This window comes from Cervus elaphus, chromosome 10 (assembly GCF_910594005.1).
Source record: "Cervus elaphus chromosome 10, mCerEla1.1, whole genome shotgun sequence".
In the NCBI taxonomy this organism is placed as follows: domain Eukaryota; kingdom Metazoa; phylum Chordata; class Mammalia; order Artiodactyla; family Cervidae; genus Cervus; species Cervus elaphus.
The window spans coordinates 28,233,708-28,256,778 of NC_057824.1; the positions used below are offsets into that span (position 1 = coordinate 28,233,708).

The following is a 23,071-nucleotide window of genomic DNA, read 5'->3' on the forward strand; positions in this document are numbered from 1 at the left end:
GTACTTTACTCCCTGCTGAAAGAACTCCTAACAAAACTCTTTTCCATTTTAACTCAGCACTACATTCCCTGGTTATCCTCCACTGTTCAGGGATATTAACATCCCGTAAACCTGTTAATTCATTATTGCCAGAGGGCTCGGAATCACAGCTTGTACAGATGATGAAACATCAATGGAATAAATTAATTTATCTCACAGCATCTCTTCTCCTTTGAAGGCCAGGCAGGTTCTTTAGCATTTTTACCAAATTAGATTGTCTTTAACTGCTGCATTCTTTTTATTGCTTTTAAGAAGAGACAAGTATATACCAGTCTACATTAAACCATCTCAACTTTCAAAATATTCATTGCTCTTCCTTTCAACTCCCATTAAGTAAATACGTTGAGCTCCTTCATAAACATCACCATAGATTTTGGAGGATATTTGCCTCTATATAGGTTGTTACCAATCCTCAGCCTCGCTGGCTTTCTGTGAGTAGAAAAAGAAGTCATATATTAAAGTGGTTAGTAGAAAATTGACACATGCAGTGAGCTCTCCAAGAATGTCAGTCCCAATCGCTGTATTTTAAAAACACAGGCTGTCCGAACTTCCCTGCAGGTCCGATGGCTAAGACTCTGCGCTCCCAGTGCAGGGGGCCCACGTTCAGTCCCTGGTCAGGGAACTGGACCCCACACACCACAACTAAGCACAGTCAAATAAATAAAGAAATATTTTAAAAAACAAAACAGGATGCCCTTGGGAGTTCCCTGGAGGTCCAGTGGTTAGGACTCAGTACTTTCACTTCCCAGACCCAGGTTCAATCCCTGGGCAGGGAACTAAGATCCCATAAGCCACAGGGTGTGGCCCACCCCCCAAAAAAATTTAAAAATAAAGGTACAGGCTGCTCAATTCACTTCAAATTTCAGATGAACAGTTAAAATTTTTTAGTGTAAGCATGCCCAAACACTGCACCAGGGTATACTTACACTAAAAATGATTCATTGTTCATATGAAATTCAAAATTGAATGGGCATCCTACATTTTACCTGGAAACCCTAATCCCTCCCCTACCCTACTTTTCAGAAAATTTCCCCAATTTTGCTCTATTTTTCTCTCTAACAAATTTGGTTAAGGGAATTGTATAGGAGTCATTAGGATGATCTCCTTCTTTTTTCTTAATGAAGACCACAATTCCCTCTAATTTAGGCAGGAATTAGATTTTTTTTTTTTAAGGAAAAAACCATTGTGAACACAATTCCATGCCACAAGCCCATAGTTTAGTGCCTGGCCCATAACCGTGCTCAATAAATATTGATCAACTGAATGAATAAATGAAAGATTGCCTGGGTTAACAGCTGGTCCTATCGCAGTTTGTTGAGATATGGGTCCTTTGGTTTCAGCTGATGTGATCAATTGTTGTTAGTGATTGAAAGGATTACAGAGAAGTAAGACATGAATAATAGCCCTCCAAAGATGTCCCAGGTGTTGCAGTGGTAAAGCATCCACCTGCCAATGCAGGACAAAAGAGACAAGCGTTTGATCCCTGGGTCAGGAAGATCCCCTGGAGTAGGAAATGGCAACCCACTTTGGTATTCTTGCCTGGGAAATCCCATGGACAGAGGAGCCTGGCAGGCTACAGTTCCTAAGGTTGCAGAGTCAGACAGGTAAGATACGTGGAGGTTAAACTGCATTATCCAGGTAGGATGAATGTGATCAGCAGGGTCCTTCTAAGAGGAAGAATAGATGGGTCAGAGTCAGAAAAGACTGTGTGATGATAGAATGACAGAAAGAGAGACTGGAAGATGCTACGAAACTGACTTTGAAGACAGAGGAAGGAGCCATCCAGGAATGCAGAGGGCCTCTAGAAGCTGGAAAAGGCAGGGAGATGGATTCTCTTCTGGGGCATCTGGAGGGAAGGTGGTCCGTGGGTCCATTTTAGACTTCTGACCTCCAAGCCTCTAAGACAACAGATTTGTGGTAACTTGTCATAGCAACAGTAGGAAAAGAATACAAGGGGAATTTAATAAACAAACAAAGGTGCATGCCAGGAGCCTGCCAAGTGGAGACAAATCTGACAGAAGATTTACTTGGAACCAGTAGCAAGGACAAGGAGCACGAAGGGATGGAGATCAGTACACGAGCAGATAGCAAAGGTCAAAGGACATGGAAATTGGCAGAATCTCAAGAACTGAAGAGAATGGGTGGATTGGTCGGCTAGGGCTGCCAGAACAAAATACCAGACTAGGTGGGTTAAACGATTTCTTTTCTCACAGTTCTGGAGGCTGGAAGTCCAAAGTCAAAGTGTCAGCTGTCTTAGTTTTTCCTGAAGCCTGTCTCCTTTGCTTGTAGGTGGCCCCCTTCTCACCCTGTCCTTACACGACCTTCCCTCTGGGCACGCACTGCTCTCGTGTCCCTTCCTGTGTCCAGATTTCCTCCTCTTATTAGGACACCAGTCAGATTGGATTGGGGCCTAGCCTAAGGGCCTCATTTGAACTTAACCACCTCTTTTAAGGCCCTTTCTCCAAAGACAGCCACATTCTGAGGTACTAGGGGTTAGGGCCTCGACATATGAATTTGTGGGACACAATTCAGCCCATAAAGTAGGGCTGACAAATTGAGGAACAAACTGTAAGATAACTGGTTAATGCCCCTGATTGGCGACTAAGGTGCTCTGTGACAATTCAATGCAATGCAAAGTGATCCAGGATTGAATGCTAGTCCTTGTAAAAGGACGTTAGTGGGGCAATTGGCAGTAATTTGAATAAAGTCTGTAGGCGGGGTATTACATCAGTGCCTGTTTTCTTGTTCTGACAATTGTACTATGGTTATGTAAGATGCCAATATCTGGGGAAGCTTGGGTGAAGAGTATATGGGAACTCTGTACTACTTTTGCAACATTTCAAAAAGTCTGGCATTATTTCAAAATGAAAAGTTAAAAATCAAAAATTAATAATTAACTGAAATAGGGTAAACAGAAGAGAGAAAGAGAGAAAACGAAAATGGAATAGGATGTGACCACGGAGGAAGGAAAAATGGAGAAAAAGAAGACAAAGTGATTTCCATGAGGTCAGAGGTTACACCTGCTGTTTGAGTTTCCAATGACCCCCTGCTTCTGGGAACTCAGCGTATGTTTTGGGAGGTAATATTCATTGAGGCACAGCCTCTGAAGAGGATTGAATCCCACCTCACATTCAGGAAAGGCCTCAGAGGTTAATTTCCGACATTGTCTCCAAAGACTGGTACATAGTCAGTGCACTGTATGTGTCGAAACTGTGAAACTCTTGCATGTAAAGACATTTAAAATACACCGCCACCTTGGTAATCCAGTTTTTGGTATGCCCACTTTTCCCCAAGCTTCTCCTTCTTTTTTAAACTTTTTGCTTGTTTGTTTTTGAGGTATAATTCACATGCCACACAATTCACAATTCATTCAATGGTTTTCGTTACCAAGCAATCGTTACCATTACCTAATTACTAGATATTTCATCACGCCACAAAAGAACCCCGCACCCGGTTAGCAGTCACTTCGCACCCCCGCCCGCTCCGCGCCATCGCCCAGCCCCTGTCTGGTCAACCGTCCGAATGGATTTGCCTGTTCTGGGTGTTTCTTGCAAGGGGATCAAGCATTTGTGGACCCACCGCACATCAAAAGCTCAGCCCCCAGGATCGCCAGGGGCCACGGGATTGGCCGGCGGGGATTGGGTGTGCGCGGGGCGCCCAATCGCCTTCGAGCATCGGGAGGAGGCAGGTGCAAGTGGTTGGAGGCGGCGCGCGGGCTGCCCGAGCGGAGGGCGGAGGCCCGGGAGCCAGCGGCCTGCGTTCGTGGGGCGCCTTGGGAACCGGCATGGTGCGCTGGTGGCAGGCGCTCACGCGCGCCGCCGGGCGTTACCCTTGGCCAGCGAACGTACTGCTTTACGCCGGGTTCTTCTCGGGCGGCGACGCGCTGCAGCAGCTGCTGCGGGGCGGCCCGGCCGACTGGCAACATACGCAGCACGTGGCTACCGTGGCCGTGGCCTTCCACGCGAACTTCAACTACGTGTGGCTGAGCCTGCTGGAGCGCGCGCTGCCTGGGCGCGCGCCGCGCACTATCTTGGCCAAGGTGCTGTGCGACCAGGCGCTGGGCGGGCCGGTGTACGTCTCTACCTTCTACGCCGGTGAGGAGCCGGGCGGGGACCTGGAGGCGAAGCTGGGGGACGGGGTCGGATCCGGAACTGGGGGGCTGGAGGCAGGGGCTTCCTGGGGCTGGGACGGAGCAGGAGCCTGGGGCTCTGTGGGGCGGGGGCTGGGGCTGGAAACCCTCCTGTGGGGGCCAAGGGTTAGGAGACTGGGAGGGTCGGGGCGACAGCGGGAGATCGAGGTGTTGAGGACCGAGTAGTCTGGGCACCGCGTATTAAGGGGGTTGAGGGGAAAGAAATTGAGACGTGATTGCTGGAGACGCCTGGGATTAGGGCGCGAGAGGCTCATTTGGGACACTGGGGTTGCAAATAGTCTAGGGCTGGAAGTTTCAGGGGGCCTGGGGCGTACGTAGGCCGAACTGGGGGAGGCAGGAATGGAGATCCATTTTTCCCCTGAAAAAAAGATGCATGGGAATATCAAGGAGACCCCCAGCTGGTTCCCACAGCCGCTGCGACCCCTATGACAAGGTTGAGGGGGCGGGTGGTGGGATGGTCCGGGGAGGGTAAGGGCAGGCGGTCCGCTCCTGGGAAAATTCACGCCTGGGGCTGGGGGCCTCGTTTCCTCTGGAGGGATAACCCTTTCCAACACGAAAACAAAATGTGAGGGGATTCAGGACGGTCTGGGCAGAGACGGGGGAACCTGAGGTCCCGCCTAAGTGTTCACCTGTTAGTCGCTCAGGCGTGTCCGACTCTTTGTGACCCCATGGACTGTAGCCTCCCCAGGCTCCTCTGTCCATGGGATTCTCCAGGCAAGAATACCGGAGTGGGTTGCCAATTCCTTCTCCAGGGGATCTGCCCGAACGCAGGGATCGAACCCAGGTCTCCTGCATTGCAGGCAGATTCTTTACCATCTGAGCCTCCGGGTCCCACCTGTTTCCCCTCAGAATGTGTGCTCAGGGCCATTCTCCTACTTTTGTAACAAGGTTTACCTAAAGAGAGTCCCATCCCCACATCAAAAACCGCAGAAAATGTGAGAAATTATGAGCCCCCTGTGATGAGAGGACTCTGTACCTGTGAGGGTGCAGGGAGCGCCCCCCTCCCCCGAAAGTGCACCACGGAGCCTGAGGGCCTAACTTTGGGAACCTTCCTTAGCACCCTGAAATTCTAAAACAGTGGAGAGGGCTCTGTGGCCTTCATCTTCATAGCGTTTTCTATCACCTGGAAAGGAGTGAGCAGGGGACGGGCACCCATCCATTAAGAAAATTCAAGGATCCTGGGCCTGGCGTTGGCATTGGGGATCACAGATTCCCCCCACGAGGGATCTTGTCAGTGCCTCTTGGTACTTTCTTCTAAACCGGGTCGAAGTGGTCAAGTTACCACTTTGAAGGAACCCACCCTGCCCCATGGATCTCATTTTGAGGACCAGAGTTGCTCACAAATTCCACAGGAATCATGCCTGATACAGTGCCAACCACACGGTTGACAGCGTCCGTGAGGTCAGGGCCTAGAGGACCTGAGAGGGGGAGCTGCCTGGTTTATCAGATCTGTGCCTTATCCCAGGGTGTGACATCCAGGCCAGGTTTGACAAGTTTCCTCGGACCTGTTGCTGCAATGGCCTTGTACTATGGTGATGGGGTGGAGGGTGGCGGTGTTGGCTTTTGGGACTCAGATTCCTGTTTAATTCTCGAAAAACCCAGAGAGGCAGGTACCATCATTCCCATGTTGCACATGAGGAAGGGGCTTCCCTGGTGGCTCAGACAGTATGGAATCTGCCTGCAATGCAGGAGACCTGGGTTTGATCACTGGGTCGGGAAGATCCCCTGGAGAAGGGAATGGCAACCCACTCCAGTACTCTTGCCTGGAGGATACTATGGGCGGAAGAGCCTGGTGGGCTGCAGTCTATGTGGTCACAAAGATTTGGACACAAATGAGTGACTAACACACACACACACAGACACACACACATGGAAACTGAGGCTCATAGGAGAAAAATGATTTGCCCGAAACAAACGCAATTCATGGCATGGTCTTCATCTCCCTGGGGAATGTCAGTATGCCTGAAACCAGAAAGATGCTACAGTCATAGGGCTGCTGGGGCGTGTGGGTCAAGCCCTAGGACCCTGAAACAGATTCCTGCCCACACAGCTTCTTTGTTTTTCTTTTCACATTTCTGGACCCTACTTCCCTTTCCTCCTGTAAAAATGAAGTGGGGGTGGTAGGATGGGGTAGGTTGGATGTCTGTTCAAGGCTCTTTAGACTTGGAAATTGCCTGTCTTAGATGATCCTTTGTGCTGGGGCTCCCTTGGAAGCTAGAATAGCTGTGATTATGAGATCTGGTTCAGGATCCACACCTGGGTTGCACTTGGATCACTATCAGCCTCCCGAGTGCTTTTCCTCCTTTGTAACTTGACCATCCTCAGCCCAGGCTTATGAAAGAAAACACATAAAGTGCTTAGCCCTTAGTTACTGCTGAGTAGGTGGAGTGCAGTATTACCAATATTGGGCTCAGTTTTCTTGTAAGTCCTGTTCTAAGAATCCGCTGCAATTGACTTAAAAGATTTTATTTCCCCTTCCTCCTAATCAGAGTTAGGGGAGAATTTTTAAAGCACTCTTATTTTTACACCCTTCCTAAAATAAGAGAGTTTTATTCTTTTCCCCTGACTTCTTTTTCAGGGTTGTTGAACATCAAAGTTTTCCACATGTTTTTAGGAGCACTGAATTGATGTTCCGCTTTCAAATTCCAATTTGAAAGCCTCTTTAGATGGGAAATCTGAAGTTCTAGAACACCCAGGGTCTGGCGGCCTTTCTGTAAAAGGAGGAAATTAATTTTTTTAAAATTTAAGAATTTCAAAAAATCTTTTGAAAGGAGAGGGAAAATGTCACCAATAGTCCCACTATAATTATATTGAGGTTTTTGTGAATTCTCTTACAGTTTTTTTAAAAAAATAATTCTGCTATAACCTCATACCCTGCTATTGTCACTTCATATTAATCATCACTTTAAAATGTATCCAGTTTTAGAATGCAGATTGTCTTCTGTTTTCTCTGTTGGGTCAGATGGGACATACTGAGTGAGTGATAGCAGTAGTCACTGTGCATATTGGAATAGAAAACTTGACCATGAACTGTTACACAGTATTCTTCCTATTGAATCTTATTAAAATTCTTTTGGTGTGTGTTTTTGCAAATAGGTATGAGTATTCTCCAGGGAAAGGATGACATATTTTTGGACATGAGACAGAAATTCTGGAATACGTATAAGGTAAGACAGACTTTTGAAAATACAACCATGATCTTTCTGTATCTTTTTTTTTTTTTTTAACATTTATTTGGCTGTGTTGTGCCTTAGTTTCTGCACTCGGGATCTTTCATTGTGGTGTGCAGGCTTAGTTGCCTCGAGGCATGTGAGATTTTAGTTCCCCATTAGGGACTGAAACTTCATCCCTGAACTGGAAGGCAGATTCGTGGAAGTCCTTTTTTGTATCTTTTTAACATAAAATACATTTAAATAAAAATGGGGAATACATGTAAATCCATGGCTGATTCATGTCAATGTATGACAAAAACCACTACAATATTGTAAAGTAATTAGCCTCCAACTAATAAAAATAAATGAAAAAAAAATATTCTTAAATTAGGGCTCCAGATGGTTGACACAAAGGCACAATGTTTTGATGGATTTTAAATTTGTTTTAATGGTTGAAGGAGAGGCTTTAAGAATGTCTATATGTGTCTCTGAATTTTATTCAGTGTTCACAATGATTTCTGACATTCTTATATTTATTCTTGTTGGTGATTACAGTGATTTTTGGAGTCAAAGAGGTTATTGCAAAATAGGAATAGTAGAATGTGAGTGGCTTAATGGAATCATTGCCACATTTAGAGCCGATGTTTCCAGGTATGCATTCTGCTGAGTCCCTGTGAAAGGAATCTTCTTAACTTCACAATGATATTTACAGAAAAGGAAAATGTTTCTCAGGGTTATTCCAGGGCTTGAAACAAGTCACCTCTTGTACTGTATACTCAGTTGTTTAATCGCTAAGTCATGTCTGACTCTTATGCCACTCCGTGGACTATAGCCTGCCGGCCTCCTCTGTCCATGGGATTTCCCAGGCAAGAATACTGGAGTGGGTTGCCCTTTCCTTCTCCAGGGAATCTTCCCAACTCAGGGATCGAACCTGTGTCTCCTGAATTGGAAGGTGGATTCTTTACCACTGTTACCTGGGAAACCCGAACCAACAGCTTAAAGCCTGTTAAAATAAATCCATCTTGAAAGCTAAACTTATTCTCTAGGATGAAGTAGCAAGAATACATTATTAGAAAATCACCGTGAAGTGGGTTTGGTCTGTGGTTTAAAAAATTCATTGATGATCCTGTGTTTTATCGGTATTTCCCTGAATCATTTGCGTGAGCAAACAGGAAAACTGCAATATGTAAACATATGTTGTTAACAATGATTTGAAAGCAGTTGTCTTCCAGAATTGGTCCTCATTCAGGTAGACTTTTCTATAGTCTAGATCTATGACTATAACTAATAAAGGTCTTTATTCCTGTGCCTAACAACTTTCTGTACAACTTCCCACCCTCTTCCACTTGAGAGACCATAAGTAGTCTAATTTAATCTGCTTAGTCTGAAATATACTACCACCTTCACATTCTTCCTGCCTGGTGTTTCTTCTTTAAACCATTGTTTCATCTTTGTTTTTATTTATTTCTTTATTTCTTTTGTTGTCTGGTGGCTTTTTTTAAAAAATACTTTATAGAACAAACTTGGAGAAGGAAATGTCAACCCACTGCAGTACTCTTGCCTGGAAAATTCCATGGATGCGGGAGCCTGGTAGGCTACAGTCCATGGGGTCGCACAGAGTCGGACATGACTGAGTGACTTCACTTTCTTTCTTTCTTTAGTTCCTTTTGGGGAAGGAAATGGCAGCCCACTCCAGTGTTCTTGCCTGGAGAATCCCATGGACAGAGGGGCCTAGTGGGCTTCAGTCTAGGGGGTTGCGAAGCATTGGACACGACTAAGCAACTAACACTCACACACATAGAACAAACTGTGTGATCACTTTGTGCAATTTAAAAGCATCCTAATAAAGTTTTCCTTTATTCCAGAGTGGTCTGATGTACTGGCCTTTTGTACAGGTGAGTTTCAAACTACTAAGAATGCGAATTCGTGCGTTTGGTTTACACGGAGCCCTCACAGATGTGTTCTCTCTGTTACAGCTGACCAACTTCAGCCTCATTCCCGTTCGCTGGCGAACAGCTTACACTGGACTCTGTGGTTTTCTGTGGGCCACCTTCCTCTGCTTTTCACAACAGGATGGTGATGGCACCTTCAAATCAGCTTTTACTTTCCGTCGTACAAAGGGGACAAATGAAGTTGAAAGGCCCCCAGAGAAATGACAAGTCAAGAACTCCCTGAAAGGGACTCATTTTTTCCCCTTAAACACAGCGAATTGCCTGCAGATAAAATACTCTGCTTACCAGTTATCTGCTCCCTTCTGAAGATTTACTTTCCTATAGACCTGACTGCTTTTTAATTAGCAATGATAACTTTCAATTTTATCCAAATATCCTTTTTTTTCCCCATTCTAATCTGAAGGTATTAATTCTCTAATATCTTCACTTCTCTAATGGTGGTGGTGCTCAGTTGTGTCTGGCTCTTTGCGACCCCATGGACTGTAGCCTGCCAGGCTCCTCTCTCCGTGGAAGTTTCCAGGCAAGAATACTGGAGTGGGTTGCCATTTCCTACTCCACTTTGACTCCTCTACTGCCTTGGTTAATATCAATGATAGTGGCAAAGTGGCATTTTATAATCATTACTATTTCTGGTCTAATATTTCATTGCCGGTTGATGTAGAAAACCCCCATTTTGATGGTATACATCTCTTCTAAAAATCTCAGGTTGTCTCCTAAACACTTTTGGATCAGAATATTTTTTATACCAAAAATTGTCCTGACAGTAAATTTTTGTTTACACCAAATTCAATCAAAAAGTTTGAATAAACAGGTTCCCCCCCAAAATATTGTAGAATAATTTATTGTTATGCTAATATTAAATCTCTGCAAGTACATTTTATGTATTAAAAAATAGTTTATGATCAGTGGTCCTGAATAGAGTATATTTTACTGATGTTTTCTATTTTGATAGTTTTCAAGGTTTTGGTTTTTTTTTGGTTAATGTTTTCTCGATTTTAGCATATTCACTTGGTTAAATATCCCATTTCCTAGATATATGAAATGTACAAAATAATTGACTTTAAAAAGAAATATATTGAATGAAGTTTCTAAAAAAAAATTAGCAAGTTTTCTTCTGGAAGAAAGAACTCAATTCCATAAAGTTTCAGGGAAAATATTTATCCTGAAATTCACACTGATGATATATTTTTTTTAAATTACTGCTTTAACCTAAGTCTTTATAGGTAATTTTTAAGGTTGACATGAGAAACTCAATCCAGTTTTTCATTTCTATTTTCAAAGTCAGTGGATTTAAAAATTAAACGACTATTTTAAGAAGTTTTAGCAATTTCACCCAAGAATTGCATCACTATTCTGTTGTTTCCAATGGAGTGTTTCACAAATTTAAAGATGTGAAACATTGCGATGTTAATATATTTATCTTGAGACTTTATATTTAAGATTAATTTAAGCTTGCTTGCCTAAATATTTAAGCATATAATTTATATAGCTTGTAATTTAAATTTATATGTCATAAATATATGACTTTTAAATAATCATATTTATATGATTTATTTGAATCTAATAGATATTAATATATTTTACATCATTGGGGCAAGAGTAAGGACATTTCTAGGAAGTTTAATTCTAAAATAAATGGTGTTTTGTATAGTTTAAAAAGTAGTTCATACAACAGAAGAGCTATTTCACAACATGTAAGACATGTTTTATCATTTAAAAAGTATGTCCAGGACTTCCCTGGTGGTCAGTAGTTAAGACCTGCCAATGCAGGGGACATAGGTTCAGTCCCTGGTCTGGGAAGATACCACATGCTGAGGGGCAGCTAAGCCCTATCTTGTTCTACAATTACTGAGCCCGCGCTCTGGAACCCACAAGCCACAATTAGAGATCGATCAATCAATTTATCTAGTTAAAAAAAAAAGCATATCCAGAGTAACTATAGTAAGGGCTGTTTGACAGTGTTCTAGATCAGCTTCAGCACTACTTACAATGGAAGAGTAGTGTTTGGGAAAACGTTTGCGAAAACAAACCTTGGGGGAAGGGCGAAAAGCTTATTATTCATAAAAGTTTGATAATCTTGACTCAATAATGTGTTACTCCATACTGCAGAGATATGTAGCATGTATTCTCTGAATTTTTTCAAATAATACCGTTTTAATTTTTCTCAAGAGTCTTTTTGTGCTTTAGTGTGAGAAGTGGAACTCATTCGAAATAATGCAATGTTTGTTTTAAAATGCTGCCCTCCTTGATAAAACACGCTCTTGACCTTCCAGGGTTTAGAATAGGCCAGATGGATGCTATTCTTCTTCCAAATTTCTCCATTCCATAAGGCTTCTTCTTCTCTCTCTCTTTTTTTAATCATTACTTTTGGCTGTGCCTCGCAGCGTGCAGACTCTTAGTTCTCCAACCAGGGAACATACTCACGTCCTCTGCTTTGGAAGTGTGGAGTCCTGGCCACTGGACCACCAGGGAAGTCCCCCATGAGGTTTGTTTGACAAGCTTGCGTGTTGCCCCTGGCCCTCTTTTCTGGCCCCCTGTTGCTCAGGCAAAGGCAAAACCTTTCATTCATTTCCCATGACAGAGCTAAAGAAGACTGGATTTTCAAAACAACTTCACCTAATACATGTAGGAAACAAAAGGGAAATTTGGAGGATGTCAAAACATTTGTTTTCAAAGCTTACAGACTACTGCTTTCTGATCCTGGGTCCAGGCCTTTGGGGTATTTGCCCTGTAGCTGTAATGGCACCTATCCAATTTCCCTCCTTTTCTGACTCTTTGATAGTTGCCTTATAATGATGCCATGGCCACCACCCCCAGGGAGCTGTCTTCCTGGCCCTGCTACCATTAAAATCAAGGGTGCCCCGTCTTGACTTTCCTGGTTTCCATTTCCAGTTTCAGACATAGGCCTTTTACCCAGATAACTGAAAAATGAATTCTCAATTCAGGGGAGATCTTTTCCTTCTACACGAGTGGATGCAACCTGTGTTAACCACTAGGTTAACCATAGTAGATACAACTTCATAACCCTCATGTAAATAATAAAGGTTGTTAAATGGCCATTGTAGGATGTGAAGAGGAAAAACAGCATGCGATAACTGTTAAAAGAAGTCCATGGTCTTGGGGACATCCCTGGTGGCCCAGTGGTTAAGAATTCACCTACCAATGCAGGGGACATGGGTTCAATCCTTGACTGGGGAACTAAAGACCCCACAAGCCACAGAGCAACTCAGCCCGAGCACTGCAACTACTGAGGCTGCGTGCCACTAGAGAGTCCATGCACCACAGCAAAAGGTCCCTCATGATGCTACAAAGATCCCACGTGCCACAACTAAGACCAATGCAGCCAAGTAAATAAATATTTTTTAAAAATTGGAAAAGAAGTCCTTGATCTAGTTGCAAGTATAAAAAAATGATAATCAGGTTCTCAGGAGATCTAATCCAATTCTCCATTCAGTATCTGAACAGCCTCCATGACAAGTGGTCAACAGAAAGCTTGACTATTCGTAGTAATGCCACCCAGCCATAGGCTGGTGACATAAGCAGTGAAAAGTGAAAATGAAGTTGCTCAGCCATGTCCGACTCTTTGCAACCCCATGGACTGTAGCCCGCCAGGCTCCTCTGTCCATGGGATTCTCCAGGCAAGGATACTGGAGTGGGTTGCCATTTCCTTCTCCAGGGGATCTTTCTGACCCAGGGATTGAACCCGGGTCTCCTGCATTGCAGGAAGACTCTACCGTTTGAACTACCAGGGAAGCACATAAGCTTTTAAAATTGCTCATGGTGCCTGAGCAATCTGGGGAGGCTCCATGGAAGAGATGCCACAGCTGGATGTTGAAAGATGGAGTCAAAGACTGAGGGTCTGTGAACTGGAGTGGTGATGGTAGGATCAGATGAGTTCTTTTTTTTTTAATATTTTTTATTTGGCTGCACTGATCTTAGTTGTAGCACTTGGGATGTTTAGTTGAGGCATATGGAATCCTTAGTTGTAGGGTACAAACTCTTAGTTGCAGCATGCGGGATCTGGTTCCCTGCCCAGGGATTGAACTTGGGCCCCCTGCATTGGGTGCATGGAGTCCTAGTCCCTGGACCACCAGGGAAGTCCCAGGATGAGATGTGATCTTGAAGGAGAGAGCAAAGGAAAAAAAAGGCATGTAACTTCCAACATAGAAATATCCATAACCATTTATTAACTTTGAATAATGTAGATACTTCTGTCTAGCTTACTTGTAATTGAAAATCATGCATAATTTGCAACCTATCAATCTTTTTCATTTGTAGGAAAATTAATGAAAGTTACTCCATTTTATCTATATCATAGTTGGTTTGGTGAGAAAGAATTAGGCAATGTGAGAGTTTGCATGTGTTTAAAATTTTCTGCCAGCAAAAGTTCATCTAGTCAAAGCTATGGTTTTCTCCAGAAGTCATGTATGGATGTGAGAGTTGGATCATAAAGAAAGCTGAGCACAGAAGAATTGATGCTTTTGAACTGTGGTGTTGGAGAAGACTCTTGAGAGTCCCTTGGACTGCAAGGAGATCAAACCAGTCAATCCTAAAGGATATTAGTCCTGGGTGTTCATTGGAAGGACTGATGTTGAAGCTGAAGCCCCAATCCTTTGTCCACCTGCTGCGAAGAACTGACTCATTGGAAAAGACCCTGATGCTGGGCAAGATTGAAGGCAGGAGGAAAAGGGGACAACAGACAATGAGATGGTTGGATGGCATCACCAACTCAATGAACATGGGTTTGAACAAGCTCCAGGAATTGCTGATGGACAGGGAAGCCTGGTGTGCTGAAGTCTTGGAGTCGCAGAGTTGGACACGACTGAGCAACTGAACTGAACTGAATGTGTTGTGATTTAAAAGGTTAAATCCCACTCAATGTCATTTCTTTGGATAATAATTTAAATAATTCAGTGATTTTTAGTATGTTCTTAGAGTTATGCAACCATTGTGTAATTTTATTTTACAATTTTACATTTATTTTACAACTTTACAATTGTACATTGTACAATTTTATTATTATTGTTATTGTTTGGTTTGCATAAAAATTAAAAAGGTATTGTTTGCAAACATTCAGAGAATACATGCTGTATATTCTCTACAGTACAGAGTAACACACTATTAAGTAAAGATATCAAACTTTTATGAATGATAAGCTTTTCTCTCTTCCTCCAAGGTTTGTTTTTCTCAAATCTTTTCCCAAACACTATTATTCCACCATAAATAATATTAAAGTTCATCTAGAAAACTTCCAAGTAGCCCTTACTATAGTTACTCTGGATACATTTTTAAATGACAAAACATGTCTTCTATGTTGTGAAATAGCTCTTCTGTTGTATGAACTACTTTAAAACTATGCAAACCAATTATTTTAGAATTAAACTGTCTAGAAATTTCCTTACTCTTGCCCCAGTAATGTAAAATATATTAGTATCTATTAAATTCAAGTAAGTCATATACTTAAGTCATATACTTATGACATGACTGAGTGACTGAACTGAATTGAAAATTTTCTGAAGCCATGTGTGACAGTAGCATGGAAAAATGTTTTCCTCAAAATCTATCACTAAGGAGATTCAATAGACAAAGTGATCAATTTGCCCAGTATACCGTGAGTGAAATTTGGCACGTAGGGGTTCATAAAAATGAAGGGTGCTTTAGGAAAACTTTATCTTATTGGCACTGATTTTTTGGGGATCCAGAATAAGGAAACTGTCCAAAGGAGGAACGGAATTAGAGCTACTAAAAGATAACTCAAAGAGGAAAACATTTTTCACATTCTAATACTTCATTAATAATTACGATTTAGATTTATTACTTTTAAGAAAATTTTGTTCTGTTTCTTTCACTATAAAACATATAGATGTAGAAATTTAACTTTGCTATTTCAGGTTGTATCTAAGTGCAGGAGACGCAGGTTCGATCCCTGGATTGGGAAGGTGCCCTGGAGAAGGAAATGGCAACCCACTCCAGTATTCTTGCCTGGAGAATCCCGTGGACAGAGGAGCCTGATGGGCTACAGTCTGTGGGCTTGCAAAACAGTTGGACATGACTTAGCAACTAAATAACAGCCCAGAACTACAATTTCTAACTCATCCATGTTTTGTTTCTCTTCCAAGGATTGTCATCCTTTAGGATTCTTTTGAAGCTATTGAAAATTTATTTTTTTCTAGGTGGGCAACTTTACTGTTAGTTCAGTAGAGTTTCATATGAATTTCTACACTGTTTGCCAAGACAAATTATACCCAGAACATACTTAACCATATATTCTGGAGGCAGCTTTCAGCTGAAATTAGGTTCATCTTCTGAAAGTTTTAGAACATTAATGGATTTTTTGTGCCTGAAGATCTTGACCTTTAATATACTTAATCTAGTTTTGCCTATAATGCTTAGAATCTAAAGAAACCAAGTCATAGAAAATGCAGTTTTAAACCTAATGAAGAAATTTCTTTTAATATTGTCAGTGGCGAATAAGTGAAATGGGAAATCTGGTTTCACAGTAAATGTTGTACTTGGAATTTCAAGCTATTATAAACCATAGTCAACCAAGTGTATAGTTAATAACTGATTAACATTATGGGCATATATCAGAAGCTTATCTTTTTTTAGTTTGCTTCTCTGTTATAAGTCTGTCTTTCCTTAAATCTTTATTTATCCATACCTTCCTTTCTCTCTGTCAAATGGCTATAACAAGCCCTCTTCTATCCTTCATCCCTGCACAAACCTGACCACCCAGACACTCCTAGGGGACAGGAAACGATGATGAAGTTAGAGACCACACAGTTCAGTGACATGACAGCCATGATTCAGAGCTTGCTCTTTGGGTCTTGTCTTCCTTCTGGAGAAAGAAAAAGGAGGACGTTCAGCCCTTGGGAGAATTTTGAAGTGAGTAAACATTTTGGAGGCAGGTTCCATCTGAAATTAGGTTCATCTTCTGAAAGTATTAGAAACTTAATAGGTTCTTGTGCCCAAAGACTTTGACCTTGAAGCATCCCTTTTCTTTTCCGAAATCCTCTTCTATCTCTGGATGCCTGTTCTCTGCATTCTCTCTGTGCATGTGTGCTGTTGATTCAGTCATGTCCAATTCTTTGCGACGTAGCCTTCTAGCATCCTCTGTCCATGGGATTCTCCAGGCAAGAATACTGGAGTGGGTTGCCATGCCCTCCTCTAGCAGATCTCCCTGATCCAAGGATTTAACCCACATCTCCTGTGGCTCCTGCATTGCAGGAGGATTCTTTACCGCTGAGCCGCCGGGGAAGCCCACATTCTCTCTGGCTTAGTGCTGTATCTTCCAAATCAGTTCTCATTTCTTTTCCTCACCTCTCAAATCTCCCATTCTCTTCATGTGACTGATTTCAGCTACATTTAGAAGAGTAGGTTTATTAAACTAATTTACTAAGATGTGCATGACAGCCTTTCTAGTTGAGTTTTGCTTTGCTTTTTAAATTACTGATGAAAGCGAATCTCTGGATGGAGTTTTAGGGAACTATTGCCAGGTGGGTGGGTGGGGGTGGAGAGAAGAGGGTATGTTTTGGCAGAAGATTTCTGATATACTTTACATTATGTGGTCTACTTCCCACTGAATTAAAACCACCTGGGCAGAGATCATTGCAATTTATTGTGAACTTTCACAATGGATGATCATTATCTGTTTGCATATTTATAATCCCTATGGAATGAATTTCTGAAAGGAAGAATATAGTTCTTATTTATACTTGTTTCTGAAATGTCTCGCACAGTGTTTGGCATGGAGCAGAAGCTCTGTAACACTATTGAATGAATGAATGTAATTTGTGGATTTCTCAACTGTTTTTTGCCTCTGGACTGCTGCTGAGCGGTCTGGATGGATGACCCTTTCATTTTCATCCCTGTGTGCAGGTAGCTGTCCTGTCTTAAGCTGGATACAGCTCAGACCTTCACCTACTTTGGTCCCAGGCCCAGAAAAGTGTGTTTTCTCAGAGATGGTGAGGACCTGTAGGCTTTGATGCCCCTGGTCCAACTTTCACACACCCCCTGAAAACCATCTCTTCATATCTCTCTCTAACTCTCTAAAGATTGGATTGTTTGTCTTTAAGAAATGCATAGGATTTCCCTGGTGGTCCAGTGGTTAAGAATCCACCTGCCAGTGTGGGAGATATGGATTCAGTCCCTGGTCTGGGAAGATTCCACATGCCCTGGAGTAACTAAGCCCACGTGCCATGACTACTGAGCCCATGCCCTAGAGCGCGTGCTCCACAAGAGAAGCCACTGCAATGAGAAATCCGCTCACCACAGCTAGAGAGTAGCCCCCACTTACTGCAACAAGAAAAAGCCTGCACAGCAACCAAGACCCAACATAGCCAAAAATAAAGGAAGAAAAAGAAAAAGAGTTGGGTAGAATCTTTGGGTAGAAGGAGGCCCAAGGAGTTGGGCCTCCTTCAAACCAGTAAGCTACCATTGAAAGAAAGTGAAAGTCACTCATTCGTGTCCAACTCTTTGTGATCCCATGGACTATACAGTCCATGGAATTCTCTAGGCCAGAATACTGGAGTGGGTAGCCTTTCCCTTCTCTGGGCGATCTTCCCAACTCAAGGATTGAACCCAGGTCTCCCACATTGCAGGTGGATTCTTTACCAGCTGAGCCACAAGGGAAGCCCAGGAATACTACAGTGGGTAGCCTATGCTTTCTCCAGCGGATCTTCTCAATCCAGGAATTGAACCAGGGTCTCCTGCATTGCAGGCAGATTCTTTACCACCTGAGCTATGAGGGAAGCCCTTTTGTGATGGTTAATTTTATGTGTCAACTTGACTGGGCCATGAGGTGCCCAGATATTTGGTCAAATATTATTCTAGGTGTTTCTCTGAAGGTGTTTTTGGATGAGAGTAACATGTATATTGTAGACTAAGTCAAGCAGATTGCCCTCCCTAATGTGAGTGGGCTTCGTCCAATCAGTTGAAGGCCTGAATAGAACAAAAAACCTGGCTTCATCCTGAGTAATAGCATTCTTACTGCCTGACTGCCTTCAAACTTAGACATTGACCTTTTTCCTACCTTTGGACTCAAAACATTGGCTCTTCCTGTGTCTGGAGCCTGTCAGCCTTCAGATGAGAGCTACACATGTTGCTTTCAGGCCTTCAGACTCAGGATGGAACTAAAGTGTTGCCTCTCCTGGGCCTCCAGCTTGCTGACCCACCATGCAGTTTGGGACCTGTCTCCATCATCATGTGAGACAATTTCTTATAATAAATCTCCTTTTCTCTCTATATACACAATCCTATCGGTTCTATTTCTCCAGAGAACCCTGCATAATGCCTCCTGTTTATGTATATGAATATTTATGTGAATATTTCATAGTTTGTGGCTCAAGCAGTGTGGTTGTCTTGGTGGTGACACCCAGCTCACAACTGTTACAGATTTACTCTGGACATTAATTTCTGGGGCCCCTGAAATCATAATATGTAGGTGGTTATATAGGGGCTTCCCTGGTCTCAGCTGGTAAAGAATCTGCCTGCAATGCAGGAGACCCCGGTTCGATTCCTGGGTCAGGAAGATCCCCTGGAGAAGGGATAGAGTACCCACTCCAGTATTCTTGGACTTCCCTGATGGCTCAGGCGGGAAAGAATCTGCCTGCAATGTGGGAGACCTAGGTTTGATCCCTGGGTTGGGAAGATCCCCTGGAGGAGGGCATGGCAACCCACTCCAGTATTCTTACCTGGAGAATCCCTTGGACAGAGGAGCCTGGCGGGCTACAGTCCATGGGGTTGCAGAGAGTCGGACACGACTGAGTGACTAAGCATACACAGGTGGTTATACACACCTATTCCCCAGCCACCATATATGACGTGGAAATGGAAATGCAGTCAGGTAACCAAATAATTGCCAAAGAACAGAACTGGCTGTATTTTCACTTTAGGTTGGCAGTGGATGGAGTATGTATGTTGTGAATTCTGTGAATGTTGGGGGCTGAGAATTGATTGCCGTTAGATTAAAAGCCATTTCGGAGCTGAGTGTATCACAGTGTTTGATGATGCTTCCTAGTGAAGGACTCGGTCAGTGTGATGGATAACCGACCTCAGTACTGAGGTCAGACAGTGGGGCAGACACCTGCTGTGTCTGAATAGTGCCTTTTTAATATTCATGACGAAGAACTATTTGTTCATCTTCTCACGCTTTTCAGTGTCTCATCCCTCTGAACCATGCAGCCAGAGTACTCTTCATATTTTGTGTGGAACGGGTTGCAAAAACACCACCGGTTGCTTCATTTCTAAATTTTAATTTTATGTATATTAAATTTTTAGGGTAATGTGATTTAATGTATATGAAAAATAAATGAATTTTAGTTAAATACAGAAAATTACTGTTTTGTGTTATTGGTGGTATGAATATTCTGGGAAATATGTAAAGGAAATGAGATTTATACCCTATAATCTTTCCTAATCATCTTTACTGCAAATATGAGATTTATGTCTTTACTCTGGATTGAGATACAGGTTGTCCTTATCTAATGTGTGCTCTCTGTCACTTACTGAATTCTTCCAAATGTTTGGTCTACATGCTATGAATGTGTGTATTCTGATAGAGCTGAAAATTTAGAATTGGTGTCGTTCCCAACTGACTTCTCAAGAGCTATTCTTTTTGAGCATTAAATAGGGGGAAATGTGTTATTAAGATTCCTCTTATTAATACTGAGGAGGCCAACTTGAGCTTCAGCTGGAAAATTACAGAAGGTGCTTTTTCCACCATCCCATGTTCTTGTGGCTCCTTTGGCCTGGAGTCCACTAATTTCTTTTTTTTCTTTTCACTCATTTCTTTCTTCCTGATTTAAATCCTTTCCTACTGTGTTGACTGAAATAGATTTCCCTGAACACAGTCCATGTAGGAACTGCAAGCATGTATCTGAAAACCATGTTGCTTTGTTCTGGAGTTGACTTCAGCAAATGTAGACATTTGTGAACATGTGTATGTACTCACATGCCTCGGGGTCACGTTAGATTTTTCCATGACTCCCCTTCTGTATCACTGCATCTTCCTTTCAGGTCCCTTTCTTTACCTTATTGTTTTGTTTTTAAACTTTATTCTTTATTGAAAAATTTTTTATTGAAGTATAGTTGATTTACAATGCTGTATTAGTTTCTGGTGTACAGAAAAGTGATTCAGTTTATATACATATATACACACATTTTTTTTCATATTCTTTCCATTATGGTTTATTACGGAATATTGAACATAGTTCCCTGTGCTATGTAGTAGGTCCTTGTTTTCCAATTTCTCCGTCTCTTTTTTTGTCTTTCTCAAGATTTTATCATATATAAATAGCATGTATAATAGAACATATGTTTCAGAAAACTTATGAATTTTTGCCTAGCTAAAACATTTATGACATTTGGTTCCACTTGTTTGACTAAATATGGATAGAATGCTAGATTTCTAGTTTACATTCACTCAAAACTTTGATATAGTTCCATTTATTCTGGTATCTAGTATTATTACTAAAAGTGTAGAAAGATTATTATCTTAAAGATTTTAAAAGATTTTGAATGAGGCTTGAAACTTCTGATCCAATTCTGAGACTATAAAGAAATGGCTATGTTGTATAAAAAAAAAAAACAGGAAATTAACATGAGGTATAGTATTACTAACTAAAGTATGGATTTTGTTCAATTTCACAAAATTTTATGCTAGTATCCATTATTTGTTTTCATACCTCATTCAAGATTCCACATTGTATTTAGCAGCACTGAGCAGCTTCAGCCGTATGCAATGAATTCTGATAAATGCTCTTTTCATATTTATTCTGTTGCAAATATTTCAAAATTTTCCTTGTTATGGCTTCTTAGATACAACCACTGTTTAAAAGTGGACATTTAATTTCCAAATATGTGGAGTTTTTAAAGTGTCTTTGATATTAATTTCTCATTTAAATGCTTTCTTCTCTGCAATCACCCTCTGTTTTTCCAGTCTTAACTTTACTGAGGCTTTCCATGGCTAAGCTACAGAGCTTCCTGATAGCTCAGATGGTAAAGAATCTTCCTGCAAAGGAGACACGTGCACCCCAATGTTCATCGCAGCACTGTTTATAATAGCCAGGACATGGAAGCAACCTAGATGCCCATCAGCAGATGAATGGATAAGGAAGCTGTGGTACATATACACCATGGAATATTACTCAGCCGTTAAAAAGAATTCATTTGAATCAGTCCTAATGAGATGGATGAAACTGGAGCCCATTATACAGAGAGAAGTAAGCCAGAAAGATAAAGAACATTACAGCATACTAACACATATATATGGAATTTAGAAAGATGGTAACGATAACCCTATATGCAAAACAGAAAAAGAGACACAGAAGTACAGAACAGACTTTTGAACTCTGTGGGAGAAGGTGAGGGTGGGATGTTTCGAAAGAACAGCATGTATATTATCTATGGTGAAACAGATCACCAGCCCAGGTGGGATGCATGAGACAAGTGCTCGGGCCTGGTGCACTGGGAAGACCCAGAGGGATCGGGTGGAAAGGGAGGTGGGAGGGGGGATCTGGATGGGGAATACGTGTAACTCTATGGCTGATTCATATCAATGTATGACAAAACCCACTGAAATGTTGTGAAGTAATTAGCCTCCAACTAATAAAAAAAGAAAAAAAAAAAAAGAATCTTCCTGCAATGCAGGAGACCTGGGTTTGATGCCTGCATCAGGAAGATCCCCTGGAGAAGAGAATGACAACCCACTCCAGTATTCTTGCCTGGAGAATCCCATGGACAGAGGATCCTGGCGGGTTACAGTCTGTGGGGTTGCAAAGAGTTGGACATGACTAAGTGACTAACAGTTCTACTATGGCTAAGTCAAAGATCTCTCTTGGTAAATGTCACATTGCACTTGAAAATATGTAGGTTATTTAAAATTATCTTTTGATATTGATTTCTAACATAATTCCACACTGATAAAAGAACATATTCTGTATGATTTCAATACCTTTAGACCAAGAAAAATTTTTGCACCTTGTTTTATGTCCCTGGATATGTTCCAGTGTCTCTTGGTTTATAATCTATGGGAGCTTGAACAGAATTTGTATCCTGCTTTTGTTTTAAAACATGTATTTTTTTTCATTGAAGTACAGTTGATTTACAATGCTGTGTTAGTTTCTCATGTACAGTAAAGTGATTCCATTTATATACATATATATATGTATGTTCTTTTTCATATCCTTCCCATTAGGATTTATTACAGAATATTGAATATAGTTTCCTGTGCTATGTAGTCAGTGCGATGTAGTAGCTCCTCGTTGGTTATCTATTTTATATATAGTAGTGTGTATCTCTGCAATGTGGGAGACCTGGGTTTGATCCCTGGGTTGGGGAGATCCCCTGGAGGAGGGCATGGCAACCCACTCCAGTATTCTTGCCTGGAGAATCCCATGGACAGAGGAGCCTGGTGGGCTGCAGTCTAAGGGGTCGCAAAGAGTTGGATGTGACTGAGTGACTAAACACACACAACACAATGTGCATCTGCTAATGTCAAACTCCTAATTTATCCCTCCCGCCCCTTCCCCTTTGGTAACCATGTTTGCCTTCTATGTCTGTGAGTCTATTTCTGTTTTGTAAATACTTTCATCTGTATTATATTTTAGATTCCACATATAAGTGGTATCATGTGATGTTTTTCTCCATCTGACTTATTTCACTTAGTATAATAATCCCTAGATCCATCCCTGTTGCTGAAAATGGTATTATTTAATTCTTTTTTATGCCTGAGTAGTATTCCATACACAGTGGAATGGACGTGAATTTGAGCAAACTCT

At 41.9% G+C, this 23,071-nt stretch overlaps 1 protein-coding gene across 2 annotated transcripts; it reads left to right on the plus strand.

Moving 5' to 3' along the window:
• Positions 1–3,745: 3,745 nt before the first annotated feature.
• Positions 3,746–10,114, plus strand: MPV17L (MPV17 mitochondrial inner membrane protein like). 2 transcript variants are annotated; one of them, XM_043914387.1, is made up of 4 exons: positions 3,746–4,133; positions 7,286–7,356; positions 9,207–9,236; positions 9,318–10,114. In XM_043914387.1, the coding sequence occupies exons 1-4, from the start codon at positions 3,824–3,826 to the stop codon at positions 9,495–9,497; spliced, it is 591 nt and encodes a 196-aa protein (XP_043770322.1). In that variant the 5' UTR covers positions 3,746–3,823; the 3' UTR covers positions 9,498–10,114. The 2 variants fall into 2 exon arrangements, with proteins under 2 accessions (XP_043770322.1, XP_043770323.1); XM_043914388.1 differs by lacking the exon at positions 7,286–7,356.
• Positions 10,115–23,071: the final 12,957 nt, after the last annotated feature.

Bases quoted from the DNA above. Each gene is read 5' to 3' on its own strand.
- MPV17L (XM_043914387.1), top strand. From the start codon at position 3,824: ATGGTGCGCTGGTGGCAGGCGCTCACGCGCGCCGCCGGGCGTTACCCT. The intron at 4,134-7,285 runs GTGAGGAGCCGG...TTTTGCAAATAG, and splicing joins CGTCTCTACCTTCTACGCCG to GTATGAGTATTCTCCAGGGA. The intron at 7,357-9,206 runs GTAAGACAGACT...CCTTTATTCCAG, and splicing joins AATTCTGGAATACGTATAAG to AGTGGTCTGATGTACTGGCC.